Below are 24236 nucleotides of genomic sequence, written 5' to 3'. Positions count from 1 at the left end.
CGTATTGCCTCCAAATAGCAGCAGGTCTGGATGCCCTGAACATCACCATTCCCTTGTAGCTGGGCTCATGAGTACCATTGCTTTTTAATATGTAATTCATTAGGCCTGGTTACGGAAAGGTAAAAAAAATACACATAAATATATTTGTAGCTAAAACACGTGGGATTGCTTTCCATAAACAACCTGATGGGGAGAGTCCGGTTTTAGATGAGATATCAGAATATGGCTCTTAATGGGGCCAGAGTCTGGTGACAGTTTGGCACCGCTGAATCACAGCTCAAGCCTAGCCCTGAATTAGCAATGAGATACCAAAGCAGCAAGGGCAGCCCAGACAGTGAGGCAGCCTCAGTGAGATCTGGGCCTAGAAAGTATTTCCTGAAGGCATTAAAACTGGTCCTTTTCATTGGAAGAATTACAGATAGTTGTGTAAGGCAAAAGGGAGTTGTTTCAGTGACTACGCTGGTTTGTGCTGAAGGAGACTGGGGTCCCTATTGACTCAGATGAGAAGTTGCAGTTAGATCTTGGGTGAGTTAAAATTCAAGCTGCAAAGTAGAGTTTTGCTTGCTTGCTTTCTTTCTCTCCTTTTCTCCTTCTCTCTTTCTGGGTAGGAGCTCAAATATGTTCCTACCCTGGGGGATCTGCTGCACAAGAATGTGACTGAGCTGTTTTTTTTCTCCCCCCTCCTGCTGTAGGTGAAGCAAAACTGAAGGGTGGTTTGATTCTCCCTCAAGGAACAACATTCTTCAGTTATGAAATCGTCCCAGCCGCCTTTCCCTCCCTGAGCCAGGCTACTGAAAGCCTGCAGTCTCAAGCAGGGATAGACCCTTCGTGTCGACACCGTTGTGAGACAAGAGTGTTTGGCGGCTTGTGGGATGGGGCTCTTTCGGTCAGTGAGGAGGTGAGGATAACTTTCCTCGTGCACAGGATATAATTGCTACAGGAGATGTGGAGCATCTAATCCGAGAGCATCTGGGAGCGCAAGGTGCTCCATGTGTCCTTAAGGACATCCAGCCTTGTGACGAGGCAAAGGCATTGGGTTATCTGGGACGTTTACTGCCTGTGCCCAGTGAATGCCCAAATCATGCTGGGATTGTGCCTATGGGAAAAATATTCAGTTTGGCTGTGCTGGCCTAATTCAACTGCTATAGTCACCCAGGAGTGATGTACCCAGAACGGGTGTTTTAATTGCATGCAAAACATTGTTTTATGACACTTTGATATGGGCTTAAGTGCACCAGACTAAAGATCTCACAGGTATAATTATTTTGGGGTGATCTCTCACCGCTAAACCAGAAGAGTGACACCAACATTAATACGGTGCGTCAGCTCCCCAGCTCTAATGGGGTAACCCCACCAGGTGAAACCACCCCTTCTCCTCCTGGGTGCATGTAAAATGCCTGTTCTGGCTGGTGGAGGCCCTGCCACGATACAAATCAAGGCTTTGCTCTCTCTTGGCTGTCCTATTTTTCAAAATTCACGCAAGAGGAAATGCCCAAGTCTCTTCCGAGCAGTGCAGCAGGGGAAAAACGAACAAAACCCCTATCTCTGGATGGCAAGCACTGCAAGAACGTGCCCCAAGGTGGCTGTAGATCAGCTACATACAGCAACTCAGCAGATTCCCTGAAACTATCCCAGATGCTCCCTCCTCTCCTCATATGGTGCTACTCTGCTATTCCAGACAAAGTAATTCCAACTCTCAGACTGTCAGGAACCAGTAACTGTTTCTCTTTTGCAAAACCAAAAAAGAAAGAAAGAGAGAAAAGAGGATTTCCAAGTATCTTCTGTTGGTGCTCTCCTAAGAAAAAGCAGCCATATTCCTGCACAGCTCTGCACAGGGCACCTGGACTTACCAGCTGCGCAGGAATCAAATGCAAAGCAAGTCTGCCTCTTGGATGAACCCCTTTGTGGCTAAAGGGCAAGGCAAAGCTTGACCCAGACTTACTGAGACCAGTAGGAGCAGGCTGGACTTTAAAAGGCATGCTGTGAGGGCAAAGAAGGATAAAACAGTTCTTATGGGCTAAAATAGGCTCCTGACTACTTACGGGGGAAAGACCAGATACTCAGTTAGCCAAGTGCTTAAATCCCACTCCATTCAACAATTTAGAGCAAAACATTCCTAAGAGCTCCCACTTATATCAATGGGTGCTGTGTCAGAATTAGTTGCCTAAATTAGCACCCTGTCTTAATTCACCACATTCATAACCAATGAAAGCAGAACCATTAACTGATGGCAATTTCCTCAGACCTTTGATCTTCATTGTATCCCATTACGGTATCAAAACTGATGCTATCTGATAAGTCCAGCCCCAACAGCCCATCATTTCCCTTCTGCAATCATTGAGAGAGCTGAAAACGCGGCATGAAATGCCATGGGGTCAGAAAAGGAGCCAGACGTCCAGCTTGACCACTGAAAACACAATAATCCTTTGTATTCCTTCCAAGGGGCATAGAATCATAGGATAATTCATGTTGAAAGGTACCCTGGGAGGTCTCTGGTCCAGCCTCCTGCTCCATCAGAGTCAGAGATGACCCCACTCTCTGTGCGCTGCCAAATGGGTCACTTCCCAGTTGTCTGGGTCACCTATAGAATCCCAGTAGAGGTTTGAGGTAGAATTAGTGGTTACCTGTGACTGGATGTTGGCTGTACAATGGAGGTGGTGGGTAACCACCCTCCTTACACTGGGGAGGCACAGATTTCCTTGCTATCCTTATGACAAGGCTTAATTATCTTCTTGTCTCTACAAAAGACCTTCTGGGTCAGGTTTGAACTGCTTGGATGATGTCCTGGGCCAACAAAAATTTCCCTGCCTGTGTCACTTGTCTCCTTTATCAGGCTCAAGTCCTGTCTCCAGCAATGCATTTTACATGGCACTCTATGACAAGCAAAATGAGTAGGTTTCTCAAGATCTTTGCTGCTACTCCACCATGGATGTTGCTGTCGCCAAACTGGTAGCACTGCACTCACCTTTATCTAGCACAGGCCCGAAGATGGCTAAGCTGTCATTGACGGTCGTGCAGTTCCACCTTCTCCCTCGAAATTGGTGTTGGCACTCCTGGATCCCAATCTTCACCCCTTCTGCTACGCTGGGCATGATCTCCACATAGTTCCGACAGAAGCGTAGCTGCTTGGGTACCAGTCCTGGGATGCTCCCACAGAGGATGGGCTGAGTTCCCAGGGAGGAATACTGGTGACCAATTGCCAAGGACCTGGAAAAAAAACCAAGTAAAAAGAGATGCTGTCAGGCTGACTTTCACCTTTGTACCTGGTTCACAAGAACAGGGCCAGAAAATCAACGTCTTCAGTTCCTCTGCATTCTTCTCTCCAGAAAACGTCCTTTCCCTGTCATGCCTCCCCAAAACAGCATCGTCTCTCTCCTGAAGTTTCCTACAGGCCCAACAAGACAAGCAACTCTATCTTTAATATTTTCCTTCCCTTTTGTTCATCATCTCAAAGCCTTAATCCATCATTGTGCTGCTTCTTCCCAAAGATGCTCAGCTCATACAACTAGTTTGCTTTGCAACCAGAGGGTCAAAACCATATTTTTTTCTTTGAAAGCCAAGAACACCTGTACAAGAGCAGGTAGGTTTTATGGCAAATTTTGGCAGCTGAGGAAGCCCAGAGATTAGAGTCAAAAGGACTCTCAGACCTACACAAAGTAATAACACCAACAGTAGAAGAAACCATGCTCCAAGTCTTTGGAAGGGGAACACCAAAAATTGACCATCATGCAATTCAGTAGTGTGCCCTATATGCTTGAACCTTACCAGGTAACTTCTGTGCACTGAAACTGACCCTAAAGACTCAAGCAGCTTGGACCTTGAGAACTTAAAAAACCCAACTCTGAGTTAAATGCTGCAGGAGTGCTACATCAACTCACTACTCCATGATGCTTTCATAAGCAGTTAAATTTCCTGTGCTTAGAGGAAAGGAGATGGAAATATAGCCCTGCTGGAATAGCAAAACCTGGGGAAAAACTCTCCTATGGTGTAATATGGATCCAACGTCAATGCTATTCTCCCATGTGAACAATGGTACTCATGTCACTAGAAACATTCATGCATAGGTGCATGCAAGTTGGGAGCCATGGTTGGCATATTGGTAACATCCCTCAAAGTATGGTCTAGAAAAGATACTTTAGCAAAGTATTTCTACAACTGCTTAATCCAGGCATATGCTTTACATAGCTTTATACTGGGGCTGTCTAATCAGGTTGAAGTGTTTTAAAACTAAATTATTAAAAGGGCTGCCAGTGTCCTTCTGGATATTAGTTCAGCACATTTTCACTTAACTTTGATGCCAGTTTCAGTTTGGAACTTTTCAAAAATAAGGCTGTATTCACACAAAACAATGCCAGCTTTGCTGTACTATCACAGATATGGAGAGCCTGCTTTGACCATCAAGCTGTAAATTGCTTTAATTAAAGTGAGGAGAGTGAAATTAAAAAAAAAAAAAACCAAAACACCAACAAAACTTGAGTGCGAATTCTGTGCTCAGCCAAATGGAAGTCTGTTGAAAGGAGTGTCCATGAACCATTATGTTGGTTGAAGCCTTAGAGACAAACAAGTCAGCTATGCAGAGAGATCAGTAGATATGTAGCTAATTATATAGATTTTTAAAGTGTTGTTACTGGTGCTTCTAATAATAACCTTGATTGCTAAAACTGAAGGGATTTTTAGAGTATAATTTCCTTTTCTTCTAATTAAATCTCTTGATTGACTTTTCTGCTCAGAATTAATGACAAACAGAAACCTGCCTGGGCAGTGTGTATTTCTGTTTACATTCATTTTTGCTATGTGGTTTTCATTTGGGAACAGCCTGGTGTGTTTTGAATTATCAACAGGGCGGTCAGGGAATATGCCTTCACTCTCTTTTGCTCTGACTAAAAAAAAGTACAATAATTCTATCATTGCTGGAGTTCAGAAGAAAATTATCTTTACTTTAGCACTTCTCTGGGCTAGAATAAAAATTGTTTTAAAATGTCTGTCCTTTTTATGGCAAAAGGGTACTTGCAGTCAATTAGCTCCCATCCTGGTGGGTACCTGGTCAAGAGGGCACACAAGTGAAAAGGAGATGGAGATTCAGATGGTCAGGTACCAGGAGATTTTAGGCTGAACTCAGTGGCTTTACTAAGTGTGTGTAGACTAGGCTTTACAAATCAGTCCAGGCAAGTGAGACGTAGGGACATCCATTTCTGGATCCAAAATGACTCTAGGTAGGAGTCTAGAATGGAGATAATCAGCTCAGCCAAGAATGGGCCCTCCAAGACTTTGCCCAGTAAATGAAATTTAGATGGGCAGACTAGAAGGTGCCTGGAGAGCAAAGAGTTTTCAGCTGCTTTCCTAAACATAGATGCCTCTTTCCACTTCAGCTGCACTTTTGGGAGAAGATTAATTTCACCTAATATTACAAGGCAATTCATCCTACCCTAGGGAGGGAGGATAAGTAGCATCAACTGCTCTCCAGAAGTGCCTCTCTCTTTCCATTGTTTTAAAAGAGGGAGGCAGGCAGCTCACATTGACCAGGAACGGTGTTCACATCACCTGCCTTCTGATATCTGCAACATGGACATCTCCAGCTGGATGTATTCACCCCAGCCTGCTTTTGTAATCAGTCAGTGGAGAGAACCAGGCACTTCTAGGGCACGATTCATCTGCCCATTGTAGATGTCTGCTTGGGGATGAGGTGAATCATGGCCTTGCCTCCATTGACTGTATTGGCTAGACTATCAAGACAACCTGGGTGACTGGTTGAGTGGGATTTGTCTGCACTATAAAAGTTTCCAGACAAATCATGTCATGATACTTCACAACTGGGATGGCTAAGTTTCTTGAAAAAGTCCCACCCAGGAAAGCTAAGGGCTGTGTTGAAGCCCATGCAAAGAGCTCAGCTGTAGGAAAGAGGCAAGTTCCTGCAGGAGCCTGCAGGAACCCACAGGAGAAGACCAAAGAAAGGACCCAGTTAACTTGTTTTCCCTATCTAAGTGGCTTGATGTGGGTTTTCTTGAGCTTTAGATTAATTCAGGGAACAACTAGTGGCAGAAAAGCACCTGTGAAATAGAGCCCACGCCAAGCCGAAGGGTGTTTTCACATTGACTGCACTGTGTACATTTTTGTTTCATTGTTAAGTTACATACAAAACACTGGATCAGTTTCTAGACTAAAGACACCATCTAAAACACTGTTTCAGGTTTCTAGACTAAAGACACCGTCTAAAACACAGTTTCAGGCTTCAGAGGACTTGTTGAGTGTGTTGCCTCTGTGGCCTTGTTGGGAATGCGGAGTCTTAGGGTGCCACACCTCCAAATCTCAAACCATTCTACCCCCTGAGGACTGGGAGTTAGGAGATAGTCACAGACGCCAACTTTAGGCTCTGGAGGTAGATGGTCCTATCTCTGTAAAAAATGGGGAGAGATAGATGTCTTCATTGAAGCATCCAGAGAAGAGCAGTAACTTAGTTGCTCTGACTCATCGTTCAGAGAATAGTTCAGCCACCAGCTATACAGGGAGTCCAGGATGTAGACAATTTCCAGTGTCTAAAGTTAATTTGGTGGGAACATCTGTGGAGTTTGTTCCTACATCAACTAGAGTCACCAGCATCCTTCCCAAAGCTTTCAAAAGTACCCCGTCCAGTTCCCACCAAAGATAAAGTATCCACTGAGACAGAATCAACCTGCTGTAGGCTCCATCCATCATGTTGTGAAGCCAGGAGGACTTTCTTGAGCTATTTCAATAGGACCTGGATGAAGTTTTAGGATTCCAGTCTTATAAACTTTAATTATGTGAACAGCCAAACTCAGGCCTGTCTCTATGGTTTTTGGTGGTTACTACAGTGGTAGAATGAAAATACCAGTCACAGGAAGAGGAGTTTATAGGTTGCTGCCCTCAACTATTCGTTTCCGTTGCTGGGAAGATCATCTAAGATAAAAAAAAAATAAAAACATGTAGAAATACTTTTAATTGCTTTTCACACTGCTCCCTTCTCAATACAGTAGGGAAACAGTCACACCTTGCTTTGATCTGTGTTACAGTCTGGAAAGTTTAATCTGCAAAAGACAATCTCAAGCAAGAGTCTTGTTCTCAAGGCGTCATCAGGCACTGAGACAGTGTAATGCAAATTTGGCATTTCATGGAGGAGTGTGTAGTCACTTGACTTTCAGCTGAAGATACAGGGTGGAATCTCAAAACATCTCTCCATGAGCAGTGCCTCTGCTGTTAAACATAGCTAAGCCCAGTCATCTTCCTAGCTCATTTGCAGACTCTGGAGTGCGATAACATCTATCAGAGCACCCTCTTTTGGTCTCTACTTCGCTTCCAGCTTCCAGGTGTAAACACTTTCTCCCTCTCTCTAAAGTCAATTTGTCTTTAGGAGAACCAAGTTCTTTCAGCTTCCTGTCATTTTTATTGATCATGAGGTCTGAACCTTATCAACCTTCCAACCCTCCCCTCCCCACCAAAATCCAACCACAACCCAAGAACCAAAACATTTAGAAAAGATTGGGAAAGTCTATATAGATCAGAATCTCATTTCAGTGTTACTCAACTCTCTAGTAGCTCCCATCATTCATTTTTCTCACTGTTTCCAGTGATTAAACCTGTCTTTTGCATTTTTCCACTCTCCTGCGATCTGCTTCTAAACTGCCTTCTGCATATGGGTAATTTTGAAAATGTGGTGTCGAGAAATGGGCTAAGGGTCATCTATTGTGGTCTAACCAGGCATCATTTTTAAGTTTCTTAAGCACCAACACTTCCTCGATGCATTGACACCAACCTCTTCTTTTCCACTGGAGAATTCATGAAGCACTCAAGTTTACATACACACTCATGCCCAGAACAGGTACTGCTCAAGTTTGAACCAAGAGAAAGGGTCAAAGAGCTGTTCTTTTCAAACCAATTAAACTTTTCTTCCCATTAGCTCAGGAGGAGCCATGAAAACACTATTCTGTATGTCCACAGCCAAAGTTCTTGGCTTATCTTTAAGCCTTGCATGCCCTGAAGTGTTTAATTCAACCTTCAGTGAGCATTTTTCTTTGCCAACACACCTAGAGAGCTCTTCATTTCCCTTATCTAAATCTATCTGCTCCTTCAGCAGAGCCATTGTAAATAAGTACCTGGCCACCTTCTTAATAAATTACATGTACCCTCCCTCTTGGAATGGACACCCCAGCCAGTTTATGAGGAAGAAATATGCAGGAAATATACGCTCATAGCTTTTTCAGAAAAAGAGAAGGCTTCAGTTCTGGTTGACCTTGCTGTACAGCACCACTCTACTGACTTTTCAAGGTCACTACCTTTTCAGTATGGCTGTCAAAAGTCCTTGACACATCAGTAGCAGCATGTAGGGATGCGTACACCTACTTGCTTCTGCCTGAACTCTGTTATTCTTGAACACCGTAGGAGCTCTTTTGTGCGATTCATCTTGGAGAGGCCTTTTGCTGGCTCCAAGTGCTGCTAAGAGCTTCCTCAGCAGACATCCTTCTGGGGTCCCCAACACAGGCTAAATAACTGCATTTATTAATGTTGTATAGCAAGAGTGTATCTTGTCTAATGACCCAGGATAAGACCCAGACAACACTCAAGTCCCCACCGAATATTGAGAACTGAGCAATAGCAGTGGCTTTGCTTTTTTTGTTTTACACAGATGTAAGGTGGTAGCCAGTCCTGCTGAAGAAGTAAAGTCAAAGGATGTCCATCTGCTTATAACAGAGGGGATTTATGTTCACTTGCAGATGCCCTAGGTTTTCTTCCATGCTGCTCCATTTGCATGGGATCCCCTAACAGCAGGATGTCACACCTCCTCCAAATCCTTTCTCATAATCCGTTCAGATTTCCAGAGGTTCACCTCACTCTCTTTTCCTTTCTCACTCATTTTGGCTGCCTCTGTGGTGCCACATCAAACTTTTTGAAGATGAATCTCAGCCACACAATGAAAGAGGGGACAAGTTGTGCAGAGCTGTCTATCTAAAAATATGCATGTTCACAACATGGTATCATGACACTAAAATATTGAAATGAAGAAGGTGCTGGAGAAGTCATAGGTTCTGTCAAGCTATAAGGAAAACCCACCAAGGGTTGTCTCATATCTCCTGGTACTAGACCAGCAGGGCTCACAGGCTGCTAGTGAGTGATGAGCGGGCAGCCCTTACGCTATCCATCCTATAGCATCCCACTCAGGCCCTCTGTGGTGCCCTAACCATAATGCCCCATGGGCTGCTAAGGTCGACCAGCATGAACTTTATGTATCTGAGGCTGCCTAAAAACACATTTAAGGAGAAGGGGGCAACTAGGAGGCTGTGAAGTTTCTAAAAAATGGAGGCTGCTATGAACAGCTAATGGCACCTGGATGTTCAAGAGGTTCATGGGGTAGGATCTGTAAGTCAGCCTTGATTCAGCTCCCACAAACCCTCACCACACAGGGCTGGCATGCATGACAGAAGAACTATGGTGCCTGCCTAACATGGACAACTGGAAGCTGGGAAGGTTACCCCAGATCTCGGGACCAGGCACAGGAGGTGTAGTTGAGCCTACTGTGTCTTTTACACTCTGATAACATATACCAGTTCCCAGTCTCCATGAAACTCTTCTGTAGAGACTTCAACTATCAACCCAGAGGCCAGGTGGGTGGACAGGCAGAAAAATTAATAAATCTACATTCATTTAATGGCATTCTTTTTCACATAAACACACCAATATTCTAGCATACATCATGATTATTTTTCTGGTTTTTAAGAAAATTAAAATAAAACCTGGAGAAATTTTAGAATGGAAAGAAAGGAAGTGGAAATTGCCAAACCCACTCATTTTAAATGGAAAAGGAAATAATTCTGCTAACTAATGTCCCTCCTGGATGGAAGTGATTTTCTTCTGTGACATTAAAACTATCCCAAACCCAAGCAATTACAAAATGTGGACAATAATGAAATTTTTAATTAATGTTTTAGTTGAAAATTTGAAAACCACCTTAACATAGATCAGCAAAGCAATAGGTTTAGCTCTAGAAGACATGAATCAAGTAACTGATTATCATGAAAAATATTTTTACAGTTTGAGGGGGCTTTTTTGGTTGTGTATTGCCCAGTAATAATCAAACCTAGGCCTAAGCAGTCTAAAACTAATTACAGAAGTGACATATTTTAATTCAGAAATTATGGGTGTCTGTAATATTGATTGCAGTGGGGTCTTCAACTTATGGTCTCTGAGTATCTGGCTATCGACAGACTATTCTTAAGAGGTTCACAAAAAGAACTAAGAAATCTAAGCCTGTTGTTAGACAGATGAAATTCACTGTGCATGCATCTGTCCTTCCAGAATTTTTTTCTTCCATTCTGGGGAAAAAAAAAAAAAAAGATTGAAACCTACTGGATTAACTGTTCTTTACACTTCTCTTGTTAGATATCTCTTCTTTCATCCTAAAGTAGAGCACAAGAGCTATATTTAAATTCCTTTTCTCTTCTAGCCCAGAAAGTATGTACATGATTTTGCGGCTGGGTCCGATCCTGCAAACACGCAGGCATGGAGGTAACTTTTCTCCCATGAATAATTCCCTCACCCTTGCCCTGCATTAATAATAATGATGGTGATGATGATGCAGCACTGTATTTCTCTAGCACCTTTCATCAGAGGATGTCTAAGCGTGGGACTCATCTCACCCGACTTTGACCATTTAAAAGTTAGGCATCTCGGCCAAGTTAGCTGTCTACTAGAGTCCATGGAGCAAGATCAGCATCTCCAGAGGGCAATTCAGCCCATCCTAAGATAGGTGCCTCAGATAGGTGGGTTGAATCACTGGAGATGCCTAGGAGGCGGCACTGGCTGTGGAAAAGTGATGAGCATAAACTAGACACCTTGTTTTTAGCAAGCTCAAGGTAGGGACCAGGAACCTCACTGTTTTTTGCTGAATCGCAGAAATCCCTGGAGGGCTGGTGAGAGGACACCAAGGAAAGTCTTTGCTGAGAGATAGATGGCAGCTATCTCTAACATGGACCATGGCTGCTTATTTATAGCACCCAACAGTAGTTTGGGTCTGGATTTGGAAAATAACATGCTCAATGGCAGCTTTGAGTGGATGCTAAGAAAGCAGAGTGTAATTATCTGAGTTGAGGTTTGGCCAGGACAGTGAATTCCCACAGGAACTAAGGCACACCACAACACTCAGCACCTTCCACTCTAAGTGCAAGAGATGTTTCTTTGACTTTGTCTTCCCTTAGGATCTACAGAACAGAACAGAAGAGGAGAGAATACGAACATTAACAACCCAGTTCCTCGCAAAAAGTCTCAGGAACTCTTTAATTACCCTAGGCAATTAACTCCTCTGTTATACATGTCATCTGAAAAACAACCCATCCAGCAGAATAATGGCCCCTCAAACCATGTTTTCAAGCCTGGCTGCAGGACACAGTGACCCCGATATTGTTTCCATACCACATCCTACATCTGGGACTTCTCCCTGGAGGTCTCCCTGCTGAGATCTCCTTCCATCCAGCTCCATTTATCTTATAAGATTTACCAGGATCACAGCGCAGGGTATTAGAGATGTATAAGCCTTAACATTTTAATCTGCCACCTACACTGCAGTTTATGAGAGCTGTAAATCTCGTGGTTATAATGAACTCATCTAATGATATTGCTGATGGATAAATTTACCTGGGATGAGGAACAACAGTTACTTGCAAATGAAAGAAGAGTAATTTAAAGTTTCATGTAAACACCTTTGCTGCCTTACTTCTGACTTCTCCCAGCCTAACCCCTATCAGAGTTTCATGACAGATGGAAAGTATGCATATATATGTGTATTTGCGATGCAATGACTGGCTGGCCTGCGAGAGAACCTGCCTCTTTCTACCCAGTATAATGCTTATATACTTTAGGCATTGGAATCAAGTTTTAGATGAAAACAGATCAAATTTTCTGGGTCAGGTATGCTAAATTAGGGGAGTAGAGGGAAGAGAGAAGGCAACGTATTAGGTAATGCAAGTGCCTACAGTATTTAAAGATATTTAGACTCCTACTATGAATTTCAATAATAATTAGGAGTGTGGCTAGTCTTAACCCTCATAGTTACCCCCCACCCCCAAAGCATCCCAGGTTGAACCTTTTTTAAATGATCAGCAATATAAATTACATATAGTGGTTTCAAACATCTCATTAGTGCTCATCCCCCTGAATTGAGGTCTGTTCTGGGCTATGTCAGTGCTAAATACCTTGGAGGACTGGGCTTAAAGACCTCAGATCCTTGCGAAGATTGGATTTGGACTTCTAAATTGCTTAAGTGCTTAAGTGCTTGGGGGAATTTTATCCTGAAACTCCTTAGTGATGAAGCCAATTTTGAAATGAGAACCATGGATGGGAAGCTCCATCATTATGGTGTTTAGGTAACCCTATAAGAACAACACGATTTTCACTGTCCACTGTTCTAATACAGCAAATTACTTCTATTTCTCACCCTTTCCTCCAAGAATGTATTTTGAATATGCAGTTGGTCATGCTAAACACACACAAATACCCTCACTCAGTTGTGCACGCACACACACACACATCTGCGAGTTCGTTCTTTGGCTTTCACTGAGTCATCAGGCTCACCAAATGTGTGAACTCACGCTATAATGTTCTCCCAGAAAAATAACAAATTGATTTCATTTTTACAGGCTACAGCATGCTATATAATTGGAGACACTGCCTTGTCAACTCAGACCGGTCTGACCCGACCAGAGACATTGCTTACAGCTGTTTACGGAGCCATAAAGTTTCCTCCTCTTTGTTTTTCCTTCCTTTTGCACTCTCTCTCTCTTTTTTCTTTTCCCTTCTCCCTCCAATGAATCCTACAGCTACTTTTCGTTCTGGTCATAAAATACTGTTAAGGAAAATGTAGGAAGCCTTGATTTAGAAAAGCACTTCAGTCTGTGCTTCAGGTTAGCACTAATCAATGGGACTTAAGCACATATTTAAAATGGAGCGTGTGTTTAAGGACTTCTATTGCACCAAGACAGTCAGTAAGGAACTTTCTGTTACACTTGTGAGTGCTTTTTTTAATTATCGATACCAAATTAGAGGTTTTGATTGAGCAATCTCAGGGACTGTTTCTTTCTTAGACCCAGAGCACAGCTCCAGTTGCATCAGGAAATCTTGCCATTTCTCATTGTCACTGTGTCCAAACTGATCATTTGAGGAACAGCAAACTCCTACACTAGTTCATCTACTCTACTGAAACTGCCAGTTAGGACTAGGCACATCTTTTAAATGATTCTATTTCCCGTAAAAAAAAAAAAAAAATATATATAAAACTCCCACCCTGAGATCTTCTAAGTATTTTTCACATATCTATGTAGTTTGCCACATTTGCCAAGCACTCAGAATAAATTTAATATTTCTGACCATTGTAAAAATACACTTTTATGGAGAGTGGTTTTGCATACAATTTTACTTTGTGTAAAAAGCATTTAAGTTTACCTTAAAATACTCAGAACATCAAAACTTAAGTGAAATATTTTGGTTTCTGTGGAAAAAGACTTTCTGATCAAATGCTTGATTTTCCAACCGTGAAAAAGATGCTTCCGTTTTGAACTACTGAACTGAAAAAAAAAAAAAGAAAAAGATCCCAAACCCCAAAAAACCTTTTCATCTAGCTGTTATCCATCAAAATACCATTTAAGTACTTTGCAATAAATTATGGTTGTGCTTCCTTTCATATCATCCATTCATCACAGAATCTGCTCCTCCTTTGGTCTGAAATGTCACAAGACATCTCATTCAATCCCTCTGAAAGGCTCAAGGACTGATCAATACAGAATCAACAGTTCCAGAGTCATACATAGATATGAATACATCTTACACCCTCTTTGAGGACCATTTCTGCACACAGGATGGACTTAAGACCAAGGAGAATATTTATCTGGATCTTGGTCCAAACCTGTATGGGAAAGGAATATGAGAGTTGGTCAGGAAAGAAAAACTTTCCTCCAAAAATACATTGGAGCTTTTCAGGTCTATATTTTTCTATTTAGGAAAAAAATAGAAAGGAGCAGAGGGCACAGACCTCCCTAACTTCTCCTTCCCTGTGTTTTGGAAGGGCTGCAGCAAAAGATGACCTCTTATTAGACAACAGAGAATCCACATGGAGGAGGGCCATGAGGAACACCCCAACCCAAAGGGAAGTCAAGTCTCATTTAGAGCTGAACTCTTGCAAGACTGCCATGAGACAAAAGCTCAGACTTTTTTTTGCTGCTTATAAAACTATGTTTGAAAATGAAACGGCAATTTCTGCTGCCACAGAGCAACTGGATTTTTTTTTTTTTTTTTTTTTTTTGGTGAAGAACTACTTTGCATGGGAAAAAATCCTCATGGCTCCTTGACATGTTTCAGCTAGATCTCAGTAAAATTAAGGAGGTACAGACTGATGAGTCGCTCAAAGGTACAGGAAAAATGCCAGTGTATGTCCTGGCATTTGTATACACTTTGAGAGAGAGAGAAATTCTCTTTCAAAGATCATCTCTCACAACAGAAAGAATAACAACAGCAATAAAACCTGATGCAGAGAAAGAAGAGAAAGATTTGATTTCCTTTACAGCACTGACTTCTACCATTGTTTGTGGTTATCTCCTGTCTACTGAAATGGACGTATTGGGTCTCCTTCAGCCCAAAATTTATTCTGGTGTGAATGGAACAGGCAGGGATGTTTCAGCCATAAGACAGCTTAATTTTCTTGGGCTGCTAAGCAAAACCCCTCAAGTTCCTACGTCTATGGCAATGACCTAACATTAAGTCAAGGTTTTATAATCTGTTTTTGAGATAGGAAGCCCTATATATATGTAATGTGAATCTGTTCACAACCAGCTTGCTTTTCTTAGCCATCTTCTGTGGACTCTTAAGTAACACGTCACCCACTCCAAGGGTCTCCAGATCTCTTGGTTGAAAAAAGGTGATTTGGGTGAAAAGCTCTTCCAGTCTTTTGAGTCATCAAGCAACAGACCTGTTCTGATTTTCTGCAACATAGCTGGAGAATTACGGCACCATGTGTGCATCACCAGACAACACGGACAAGGAACAAGCTTTCTTCTGCAGGCTCCTCTCCCTAAACTTGCTGGAGTTTGGTGTTCACACACCAGGAGCTGTGGCTCAAAGAGTTTCTTCTCCAAGTGACTCAGCAGATGCAGTGCCTTGATGTTCCTCAGAAAAACATAACTGTTCTCCAGCCTAGTAACTTCTCGGTGCGACTGGTGACTCAGTGCCTGGCTGAAAAAATGTTGGCGGTGGTCAGGCTGATGAATGGGGAAGAAACTCGGGCAAGAGAGGAAGCATGTAGGAGGGATAGTATTTGGAAGAAAGAAAGTAGGTAGGGAGTTGTCCTTGGAGCAGGAGAAACTAACCCAAATCTCTGACTTGGAGGATGAAATAAGATGCTGGGTGACGAGCAAATAACCATAGCAATGGGCTTGTTTACCCTGGTTGGTGAGAGTAAATGACCCCTCAGTGCTCGGGGCAAGGAGCCTCCTGCAGAAGGACTCTCACAGGGTGGCAGCAGCCAGGAGCCGCACCTGCAGACCTCTCTGCGCAGCATCAGAGCCTTAATGATTTCTTTCTGAAAGTGGCTGGGGAAATGCAGACAGGCTGCCAGATAGTGATCAGCTCACGGAGGGGTGATCACTATTAGGCAAAGATACCAGCTTTGACATGCAGTGAGGGAAGCGGCCAAGAATTTGGGAAAGCAATCCCAGCTTTTTGCTGCACGTTCCTCTGCCAAGATACCTCCTGTGTTTACTTTAGAAACCAGAGACGAGCCCTCCTCTTCATAATAATAGTAATAAAGCTGCAGGGTCACTCCACTTAGCAGATGGATTCCTTCCAGCTTGGATTTCTCTTCGTTACCTGCAGAATTGATGAACTGATGTATCTGGGGGATTATGCAATATTAATAATTAGGTTTCACAGGAGATCTGAACAGTGACAATGCGAGGCTGTGGGAAGGAAGCTCCACTGGAGAAAAGTGAATCGACCTGTGGATCTCATGTGGAACCTGTGGACTTTGCTCAGGTCTAAGGAGCCTGAATAGCTACAGGGACCATGCAGCTTTCTGCAGCAGGAGCTTGCTGCTTGCCAGCAAGCCGCTCTCATTCATGCAACAGAAGCAGCTCAGTCTCACGGAAGAGCTGCAGGAGCAATGAAACAGATTGCATGGCTTTCCCATGCTCGTAGATCCTAAATATGTAGTAGTGCTTATCGCAGCAGGGACAGACAGAAAGTCAGCAGGAATATTCCCGTGTATTTCTTTTCTGTTAGTACTGAATCAAAACCTTAAGCTCTGGATGTGATTGTGCTGAAATCCTCAAAAGCCTAAGCCTCCCAAAACTTTTTATGTGTTTTTGCAATTTTCTTCCATGATGCACAGGTAGTATACAGAGCACTAAACCTGTGCCATTGTTGGGTTTAACCTGCTAAGGTTTTATTTTTTACTTTCAAAAAAATGAAATGGAAATTTCTTTATTTCTTAATCAAAAAAACTTGCTAAAATTCTGTTCTTGATTAATAAAGAAATTTCCAACTCTCCATATTGCCTGGAAAAGAGAAAGTTCAGTTTTTAAGGATTTTTACAGGAACAACATATTAAGTGGTATACAGATCTTACAACTACTACCTTAGAAGGCCCTGCACAACTCTGGGTTTTACTATTTACAATAAATTATTGTGTACAATGCTCAACTAATTAATTAATGGAACTCAGTTTCACAAATTATCATTGAGGTTCAGAGCTTAGCAGGAATAAGAAGGGGGATCAGCTATTTTACACAAAGCAGGAACACCTGGAGATTTGACAGCATGAAGGTGCCAGGGTTTTAAAGGTTTCTAAGCACTTCATCTACAGAACATTAGCCCATTTATAACCAACTAGGAGGGCAAAGAGAAAGCTTTCTTTGGAAGGAAGAGTCTATTCCTTAACTGCAAGGCTGAAAATGGCAATGAAAACAAAACCATGAACACAAGAACATGTTTATCCTTGATGCCACCATCAGATGTTTCCTGCTTTCTGTTCCCTTCCCTTTCTGCATGTACCCACGCAGAGACACACCTATTGACACATCCCTGTCAGTGGAGGCACCATTTAAAATTTCTCTGCTCTAGTGCACCCAAGCATCAACCAGAAACATTGAGTGCCCTCAAGGAACTCTCTCTTACATCTTTTTTTTTCCTGCTAATACTGAGTAATAATATCAGGAAATCAGAAGCTCAGAACTAGGTGGGCCAAATTTCCAAAACCAGGGGAGGTGTTTTAAGACATGGGAGAGTCAGTTTGGTTGACTGCACACGGGCATCTCAAACCCTTCCAACTATGCATGGGGAACCTACCTGGTACCACACCAGAAGGGTACAGGTCTTACTCTGTAGGACCTGTGTGGTACCTGCCAGCCCCACTTAGGTGTCTTGGGTACCACTGGGACTCTATGACAGAACTGGGTGCCTTGATGTGGCCAACTCAGCTGGGTGGTATTCAGCTCAACACCCTGTAAAAGGCTGGAGTGTAGACCTGAACTGGCCATCCTAAATTTTCCATGTACCCAATGGAAAGGAAAGGGCACAATAAGGACACAAGTAATTTGGCCTAGTTCAGATATCTGTTTCAAGATGAAGTTAAGTCATGGGCTGGACCCCGCTGGCTAGAAAAGAGTTATACTTCAGGTGTGAATTACTGACACTATAGGTGTTTAGTGAGATGAATCCCATCTTGAACTCAGGATCATGTGGTCAGGTGATAAACAGGAGGCTTGTATTCACCTGTACCAAACCCTTTGGCCAAATAAAGACCTGGTTCTGGAGGAGCTCCAGAGAGACTTGCTGAGAAGAGAAGGGGGGTTGCAGTGGGTAGGAACTCCCTCCATGGGAAGTGTGACAAATACAGGAACAGAGACCCAAACACAGTGATTCCCAAAGTAGCCTAAACCAGGACAGGGAGACTCTCACTGAGACAAGAAATTCTGAATTGATGATTCAGGACCGTTCCTTTCACTTGTCTCCTTGTGAGATAGCTTTCCTCAACTGCAGCAGGGGAATGGGTAAGAGGCAATCACAAAAGTCTAGGAATTCTTTTGAAATTCTTCAAGAAAAGAAATAGCTTCTTTCTTTTGAGTTTCTCATTAATAGCATTGTATTCTTACTGATTCATCAATGTATACACTTTGCGAGCCAGGCCACCCATTAGCTTGCCTCCTCTATACCACTAGCCATTGCATATCAGATGCTAGATTCACCTGGAACAAACCCAGCAGCTTTTGTTCAGCTGAATCACCTCCTTCAGAAAGGTACCCAGTCTTGATCCAAAGATATCCAGAGATGGGGAATCTACCAGTTCCCCTGGGGACGTGCTCTGATGGCTAACCACCTTCGCCAGTAAGAGCTGCTGGCGCTGGTGAAGCCAATCACTTGTGGCAGCGGTGGCAATCATAGCCCATGGTGCAGAGACTTGTGCAAAAGGAATATGGCTTTCCAGATGTGGGCCTTGCAGGCGCTAATTTTGACTCCACTGAAATCAGTGAGACCTGAATCCTGTCTAGAATAGGAAGCAAGAAGGGGAAGACAGTCTGTCCCCCATAACTTTTAGTCCGGTTTTGGTTGGCTTCCTTAAAAATAATAATTAGAAGCTTCACCCACTCCCTGCAAGAGATCATTTATTCCTTCTGCTGAAAAATGAGTTTGTAAGAAAATATGCTGGATCTCTCCTGGAAGTGCTTCTGCTGGGTATTCGCTTTAATGAGGGTGATCTCACCAACTGAAGAGGGAGTTGGTGGTGGGAAGGAGGGGAAGGTTTACACTGTTTAAGGAGGCTCGTGGGGAAGGACGGGGGACCTACCTCGCCTCCACCCCATGCTGCTTTCCCCTCAGCTCCCCACCACGCTAACCTCCTTTTACTTTCTGAGCAGCAAGCTGCTGCTGCTGCTGGTGTTATTGACACATATTTCAAACAAGCCCGTGCAAGGGACTCGAGACACATTACATTGCACATGGTGCCCCGGGCCACAGATTCGCCTCCTTACACCGACAGCACGTTTTGCTTCATAAAGAATGTGCAGGCCTTCACCTCAAGCTATTTATCTGGTGTGCTCAGAAGAAATAAGAGAGAGGGAGAAAGCCCTACATGCCCATGTTGGCTGTTAACCCCGTACTACATACCCCATAAGTGGCCAAACATTGACCTCTCTCTGTATGAGGTCTGGGCTGCTGTCTGCTGATGAACCTGGACAGATGCCTGCAGTCCATTCCCCATCTTTCTGTGCACCTGCATTTAGGAAAATGGCTTCTTGCACCTCTTTGTAAGTTCACCTACACATTCATACAGGTCCTAGCACATGCTCCATCACAGCGCACAACCAGAGCTCCCAGACTCTAATATCATCCCACACTGGAAGAGGAATATTATCTGGTGAATAAAAGTTGCTGATAAACACCTCTTTCCAGGATCAGAATAATCTTCCCTTGCTGTTAGCAACATTTTTTTTCCTGCTTTCTCTAAATCTTTCCATCATTGTTATTATAATGATAATAACAATAATTATTACTATTATGCCTTGAACTTGAGTCTAAGATTAGGGCTCCCATTGTGTTAAGAGCTTGATGGAGAAATGTCAAGGAGCCGATTCCTGTTGTAGAAAGCTCATTGTCTGCACTCAGGCAGGGCATGAAGGGGTGAACGAAACAGAGAAAAGGGGCCAGGAATGAGGTAGGATGAGAGGCAGTGGTAAGTAGAAAATGAAGAGCAGTTAGCAGAATAGCAGGAGTCAGCACTGGTGCCTTGCCTAAACAAACCCCACTCCTTGTCTGTGTCCACACATGTCAAATCTCAGCAGGGAGAAGGAGAATGCTCCCTTGAATTTCCAAGCTGCAGAAATGTGGATTTTTTTGACATAACAGTAGGAAAGCCTTTAGCAGCTGCACACAGGTCTGATCGCTGCCATCGCCTCTTCACTGATAGACCTCTGCTCCAAGTATGTTAAATACCCAGAAAAAAAATTCCTCTGTGGCAAAATCAGGGCGGAGAGCTTTCCACCAGAAAAACCCTACATTGCTCTTACCTTGAGAAGAGATATCTGCAGTCATGTCCCTTTTGGGGGCTGGAAAGTTGCCAGGAATCTGGGGTAAGGAGTTGCTAACATCGTGCCATACTAATAATTCTTCATTTCACCCACCTTTTTTTCTGTCTCTTTAGATTAGATTTGAAGCGCTTCAGGGCAGGGACTGTCTCTCGCTATATGTGCATACGGTGCTTAGGACAAGGAGCCTTTTGACTTCCTTGGAACTGGTAACTGCTAATGTATTGCAATTGATAAATAATTGGAAAGATCTTGAAAGGTGAGATGTGAAATGACAGCAGACTGACTGAGAGGGGCTGGGAAGGGTCTAAAATTTTTTGAAAGCTGTTTGTTTTGGTAAATGTTAAAGAAATGCATACATTTCCTGGCTGTATACAGGAAAAAGAAATCAATGCCTCTACCTGGACTGTAACACATAAGCACTGAACTACAGTCTAGGTCAGGGAGGGTAAAAGAAAAGTCTGCCCGAGTGGAGTGGCATGAGAATTTTAGGTAAAGTAAATGTAATTCCCTAAGTGAACACCTTTGCTCTTACAAAAAGATGACAATGTAAGTGAAATCCCATGGGATAATTTAAAAATCATCCATCAGCTCATAGGACTGCCCATGAATCTCAGACTCATTCCATTTCTACATGCACTCAGAAACAATGTGAGAAGAGTGGGAAATTGTGAATATAGTGAATATAAATTAGGACTAAGTAAGGCAGATAAATGATAAGGGAAGCTCAAGCCATCAGTGAATAAACCATGACTAGTAGTGCTAAGAACATGAGAATGACCAATATATAATTGTTTAATGTATTGTTAGAGAATATACAGAGATATTCACACACACATACACAAACATACATTTATAGTCCCTAATAATATATTAACCATATGTAGATAAACAAGGAGATAAAGAATGAAGGAAATCTAGGATATTTCTGGATAACTGCTGTTAACATTTGTAATAAAACTCAAAGTGATGATGGAAAACAAGAGAATGCCAAATAGGTTAGGAATCTACTGTGTTGTTAAAGAGCAAATGGATAACTGTAAATCTGTTATCTGGCCCAAAAGAGAAATGGATGATACAAGACTGAACCCATAGAGAATGAAAGAGTTGTAATATAATTAGTGGTAGTAACCACAGTTATATGGAAAATTAATTTTGTGCAATTTTTAAATGAGATTGTTAAACATAGTGATAAAAATAATTCTGCTGATATGGCATTCTTGTCAGAATATAAAGAAAAAGAGTGAATAAAGAATTCAAAGTGGTAATATATAGGATGAATATAGTACACAATAAATAGATGCACAGCTGACAGCTCTCCAGTATCATTCTGCTAGGCAACCAACATCAGATAGGCTGTTTCTAACTGAAACTCTTTGAGATGATCTCAGTGCTATTTAACGTTCTTACCAACGGTCCAAAAAAACCTCTATCACATCATGATTGGAAAAGTCTGTAAGGTACTGAAGCACTGGGGGAGTAAGAGTGAAGGATACAAGACAGGGCAGCAGCACAAAATGAGGGATCAGGATGTGTCCCCCTAAAGCCATCTTCATGCCCCGGATGCCAAGTCAGGCTTGTAGAAGTGGCATAAGCTGTGTCAAGGCTCCAAGAGGATGCAGAGATTTGGGCACCGACCCCCACAATGTAAATGCTGAGCACAACAAGGCTGGCTAGGAGAGCAAAGACAAAGGAGGAGGCTATAAGCTCTGCACACAGCACTGGTGAGGACATTACCAAAATACCACATCTAGACGTACTGAAAAGCTTGAGAAGGCCCCGGAGAAGCAGAAAGACATCTAAGTTTGAGAGAGGAATGACTGATTCATACCATGTGGAGTCCACAGTTGCTACATCATTCCTCCCTTTACAGGCAATGAAGAAAGCAGAGAGAGGATTGAAGCCAGTCACATACAGGAGATGCTTTGAATATTACCAAAGCTTCTTTCTGGTGAGTCAGAGAGAGCTAGAGTTTTGACCAAAGTTATTCATTACTTTCTTGATCTCCAATGCCGTAGTATGCACTGGTAAGTTCCTCCAAGGTCTAAGAATAGTGGTCTGAATGAGAACTACAGGAATCTTAGAAAATGCCACCTTTACCATCTTTCTAAATGCTGTAGCTCAAACGCAAGTTATTAGACCTGCTGAAGGAGTGACCAGGTGTAGCTCTCAGACATCATGGTCATAATGGTCCTGAAGAGACAGAAACATACTCAGATTTCCTTGGAGGCTTCCCACCCAAGTAGTGACTCAACCTCCTTATTGTTTTAGGTAAGGAATCTGACACGATCAGGCCCAAGATGGTCCATGGCTTCAGGCCATAAAGTCCCCTATCACTAAGTGCTATAAAATTCTCTGATCAGAGGAGCATTCACCACAAGCCCTCAAAGGGCTGAGTACCAAGATCTGCCTTAGACAATGGGATGTAATATATCTACAACCATATAAATAGCTGGTTGGATGAGAGCTGGATAAGATCATGGCTTTACAATGCTGCCCCTCCTGCTTTTAACCCATCCCAGCGTTGGCTGAAACCAGGATGTGGCAAGCCTTAAAGGGATTTATGCCTTGAAATTACCAGCCTTCTTCAGCCTTACAGGAATAAGGATGTTGATTCTCACCAGCAAATTGCTCCCACTCAGCACTGACTTTCCTTGTTGATCCTTTTAGCACCACCTTTTTGTTTAGAGCATCTAATCACTTATCAGCAAAGGTCCTAAACTAAAAACGCCATCTGGAAACAACTCAGTTGTGGCCCTTTCATTCCATTGTCCTGCGGCATCCTGCTCAAGAAAGGCTTTTCCACCCCAGACTCTCCCTGTAAGTGATACTCTACTTAGTTTGGGTCATCATTGTGAAAGACACCCTGTGCTAGCAGAAGAAAAGGAATTGCCTTGCTGCAATTTCTATGCTGCTTGCTGTGACAGGACAGAAATGTCTTTTCGGTACCCAGAATTTGGTTGGCGCCAGAGCTCTGGGAACAGACTGAAAGGCGTGGGTTGTTTTTGGATGAATCATGTTTTTAATCATCAAACACTGCCAATCAGAACTGCAGCAGATTTTCCCCAGTTTTTTGTTTTACCTTAAGAATAATTTCAGACTCACATCTCTGGATTAAGCAAAGATAGGAACTTCACAAGCACTGACTAACGAAGACTCACAGCCCTCTTGTTTGAGATGGAGAACCCTCAACATCAAAAGATTAGGCGATTTATGAACCTGTCCTTAATGGAGCTGACATTAGATTTGAGATAATAATCCTTCCAGCATGCACATGGATCAATTATATCAGTGACTAACTTTAATTAGGAGAGAATGTGGTGTAGTTATTAAGGCATGGATAGAGGACTGTGGGTTCAATACCTCATTGCACAAAAAGATCCCCTGTGGACTTGAGGCAAATCAGGCATTTTGGTTTGCCTCAATTTCCCATCTGTGAAGTGGGAATAATATTACCATACACATTCATGAAAACAGCCATGTATTTAAGGAATTAAAGACAAAGACCATTAACGCTTAGATGATGGATTATTAATAAATGAGCCATACTGCAGTGGTAAACTGAGGCTCATGCCAATCACAGGAACACAGGAACAGAAGGTAGCTGATGGATCACTGAATGTATTTTCTTCTAGAAGGGCTGCAAAGATGCACATCATGTCTCTGCCTATAACCAGCTGTTTAACAGGAAGTATGACAGTATGCAAACCTGACTTCCAAGTCACTGTAGCACCTATGAACACTATTTTGGATGGGGGAGGCTTCGCTTCTATTTCTAGGTAGAAATCCCCTCACCTCATCCATAAATTTTTCTCCTTGCTGTCTTCGGAGCAACAACAAACACAGTTGCTTTCTGTGGTTCCAGTAAAGCCTTGTCTGATCACTGGTGGATTTTTGTTTTCAGCCTTTCAACCCACTTTACTAGACAGGGCAGATAGTGGGGAGCTAGAAATTTCCTTCTCTCACTCCTAGGTCAATTACATTTGTTCCCGATTTACCCAGTGCTCCAGCCGAGCTACGGATCAATGAGACACAAGCTGGTATGTAAGGACAGGATGTCTCAGGTGCTTAAGCGTGTGGTTAAGTGTTTGGCTGAACCAAAGTTTTCATAAGGATTAGATTTAATACAATAAAAGTGAGTAATCCCACGCATGACCCAGTTTTTCC

At 42.7% G+C, this 24236-nt stretch overlaps 1 protein-coding gene across 1 annotated transcript in view; it reads right to left on the bottom strand.

Annotated features, from left to right (window-relative positions):
* WNT3A (Wnt family member 3A) overlaps positions 1–24236 on the bottom strand; it is an 87183-nt gene that overhangs the window by 33791 nt on the left and 29156 nt on the right. Inside the window, exon 2 of the mRNA XM_075705131.1 lies at positions 2966–3207. Coding sequence (XP_075561246.1) covers positions 2966–3207 — 242 coding nt within the window. The remainder of the gene's footprint in view (positions 1–2965; positions 3208–24236) is intronic.

Source organism: Pelecanus crispus, chromosome 2 (genome assembly GCF_030463565.1).
Source record: "Pelecanus crispus isolate bPelCri1 chromosome 2, bPelCri1.pri, whole genome shotgun sequence".
Lineage (NCBI taxonomy): Eukaryota > Metazoa > Chordata > Aves > Pelecaniformes > Pelecanidae > Pelecanus > Pelecanus crispus.
Note: the sequence above shows the minus strand (reverse complement) of the source record. Positions and strands in the feature narration are given on the sequence as shown.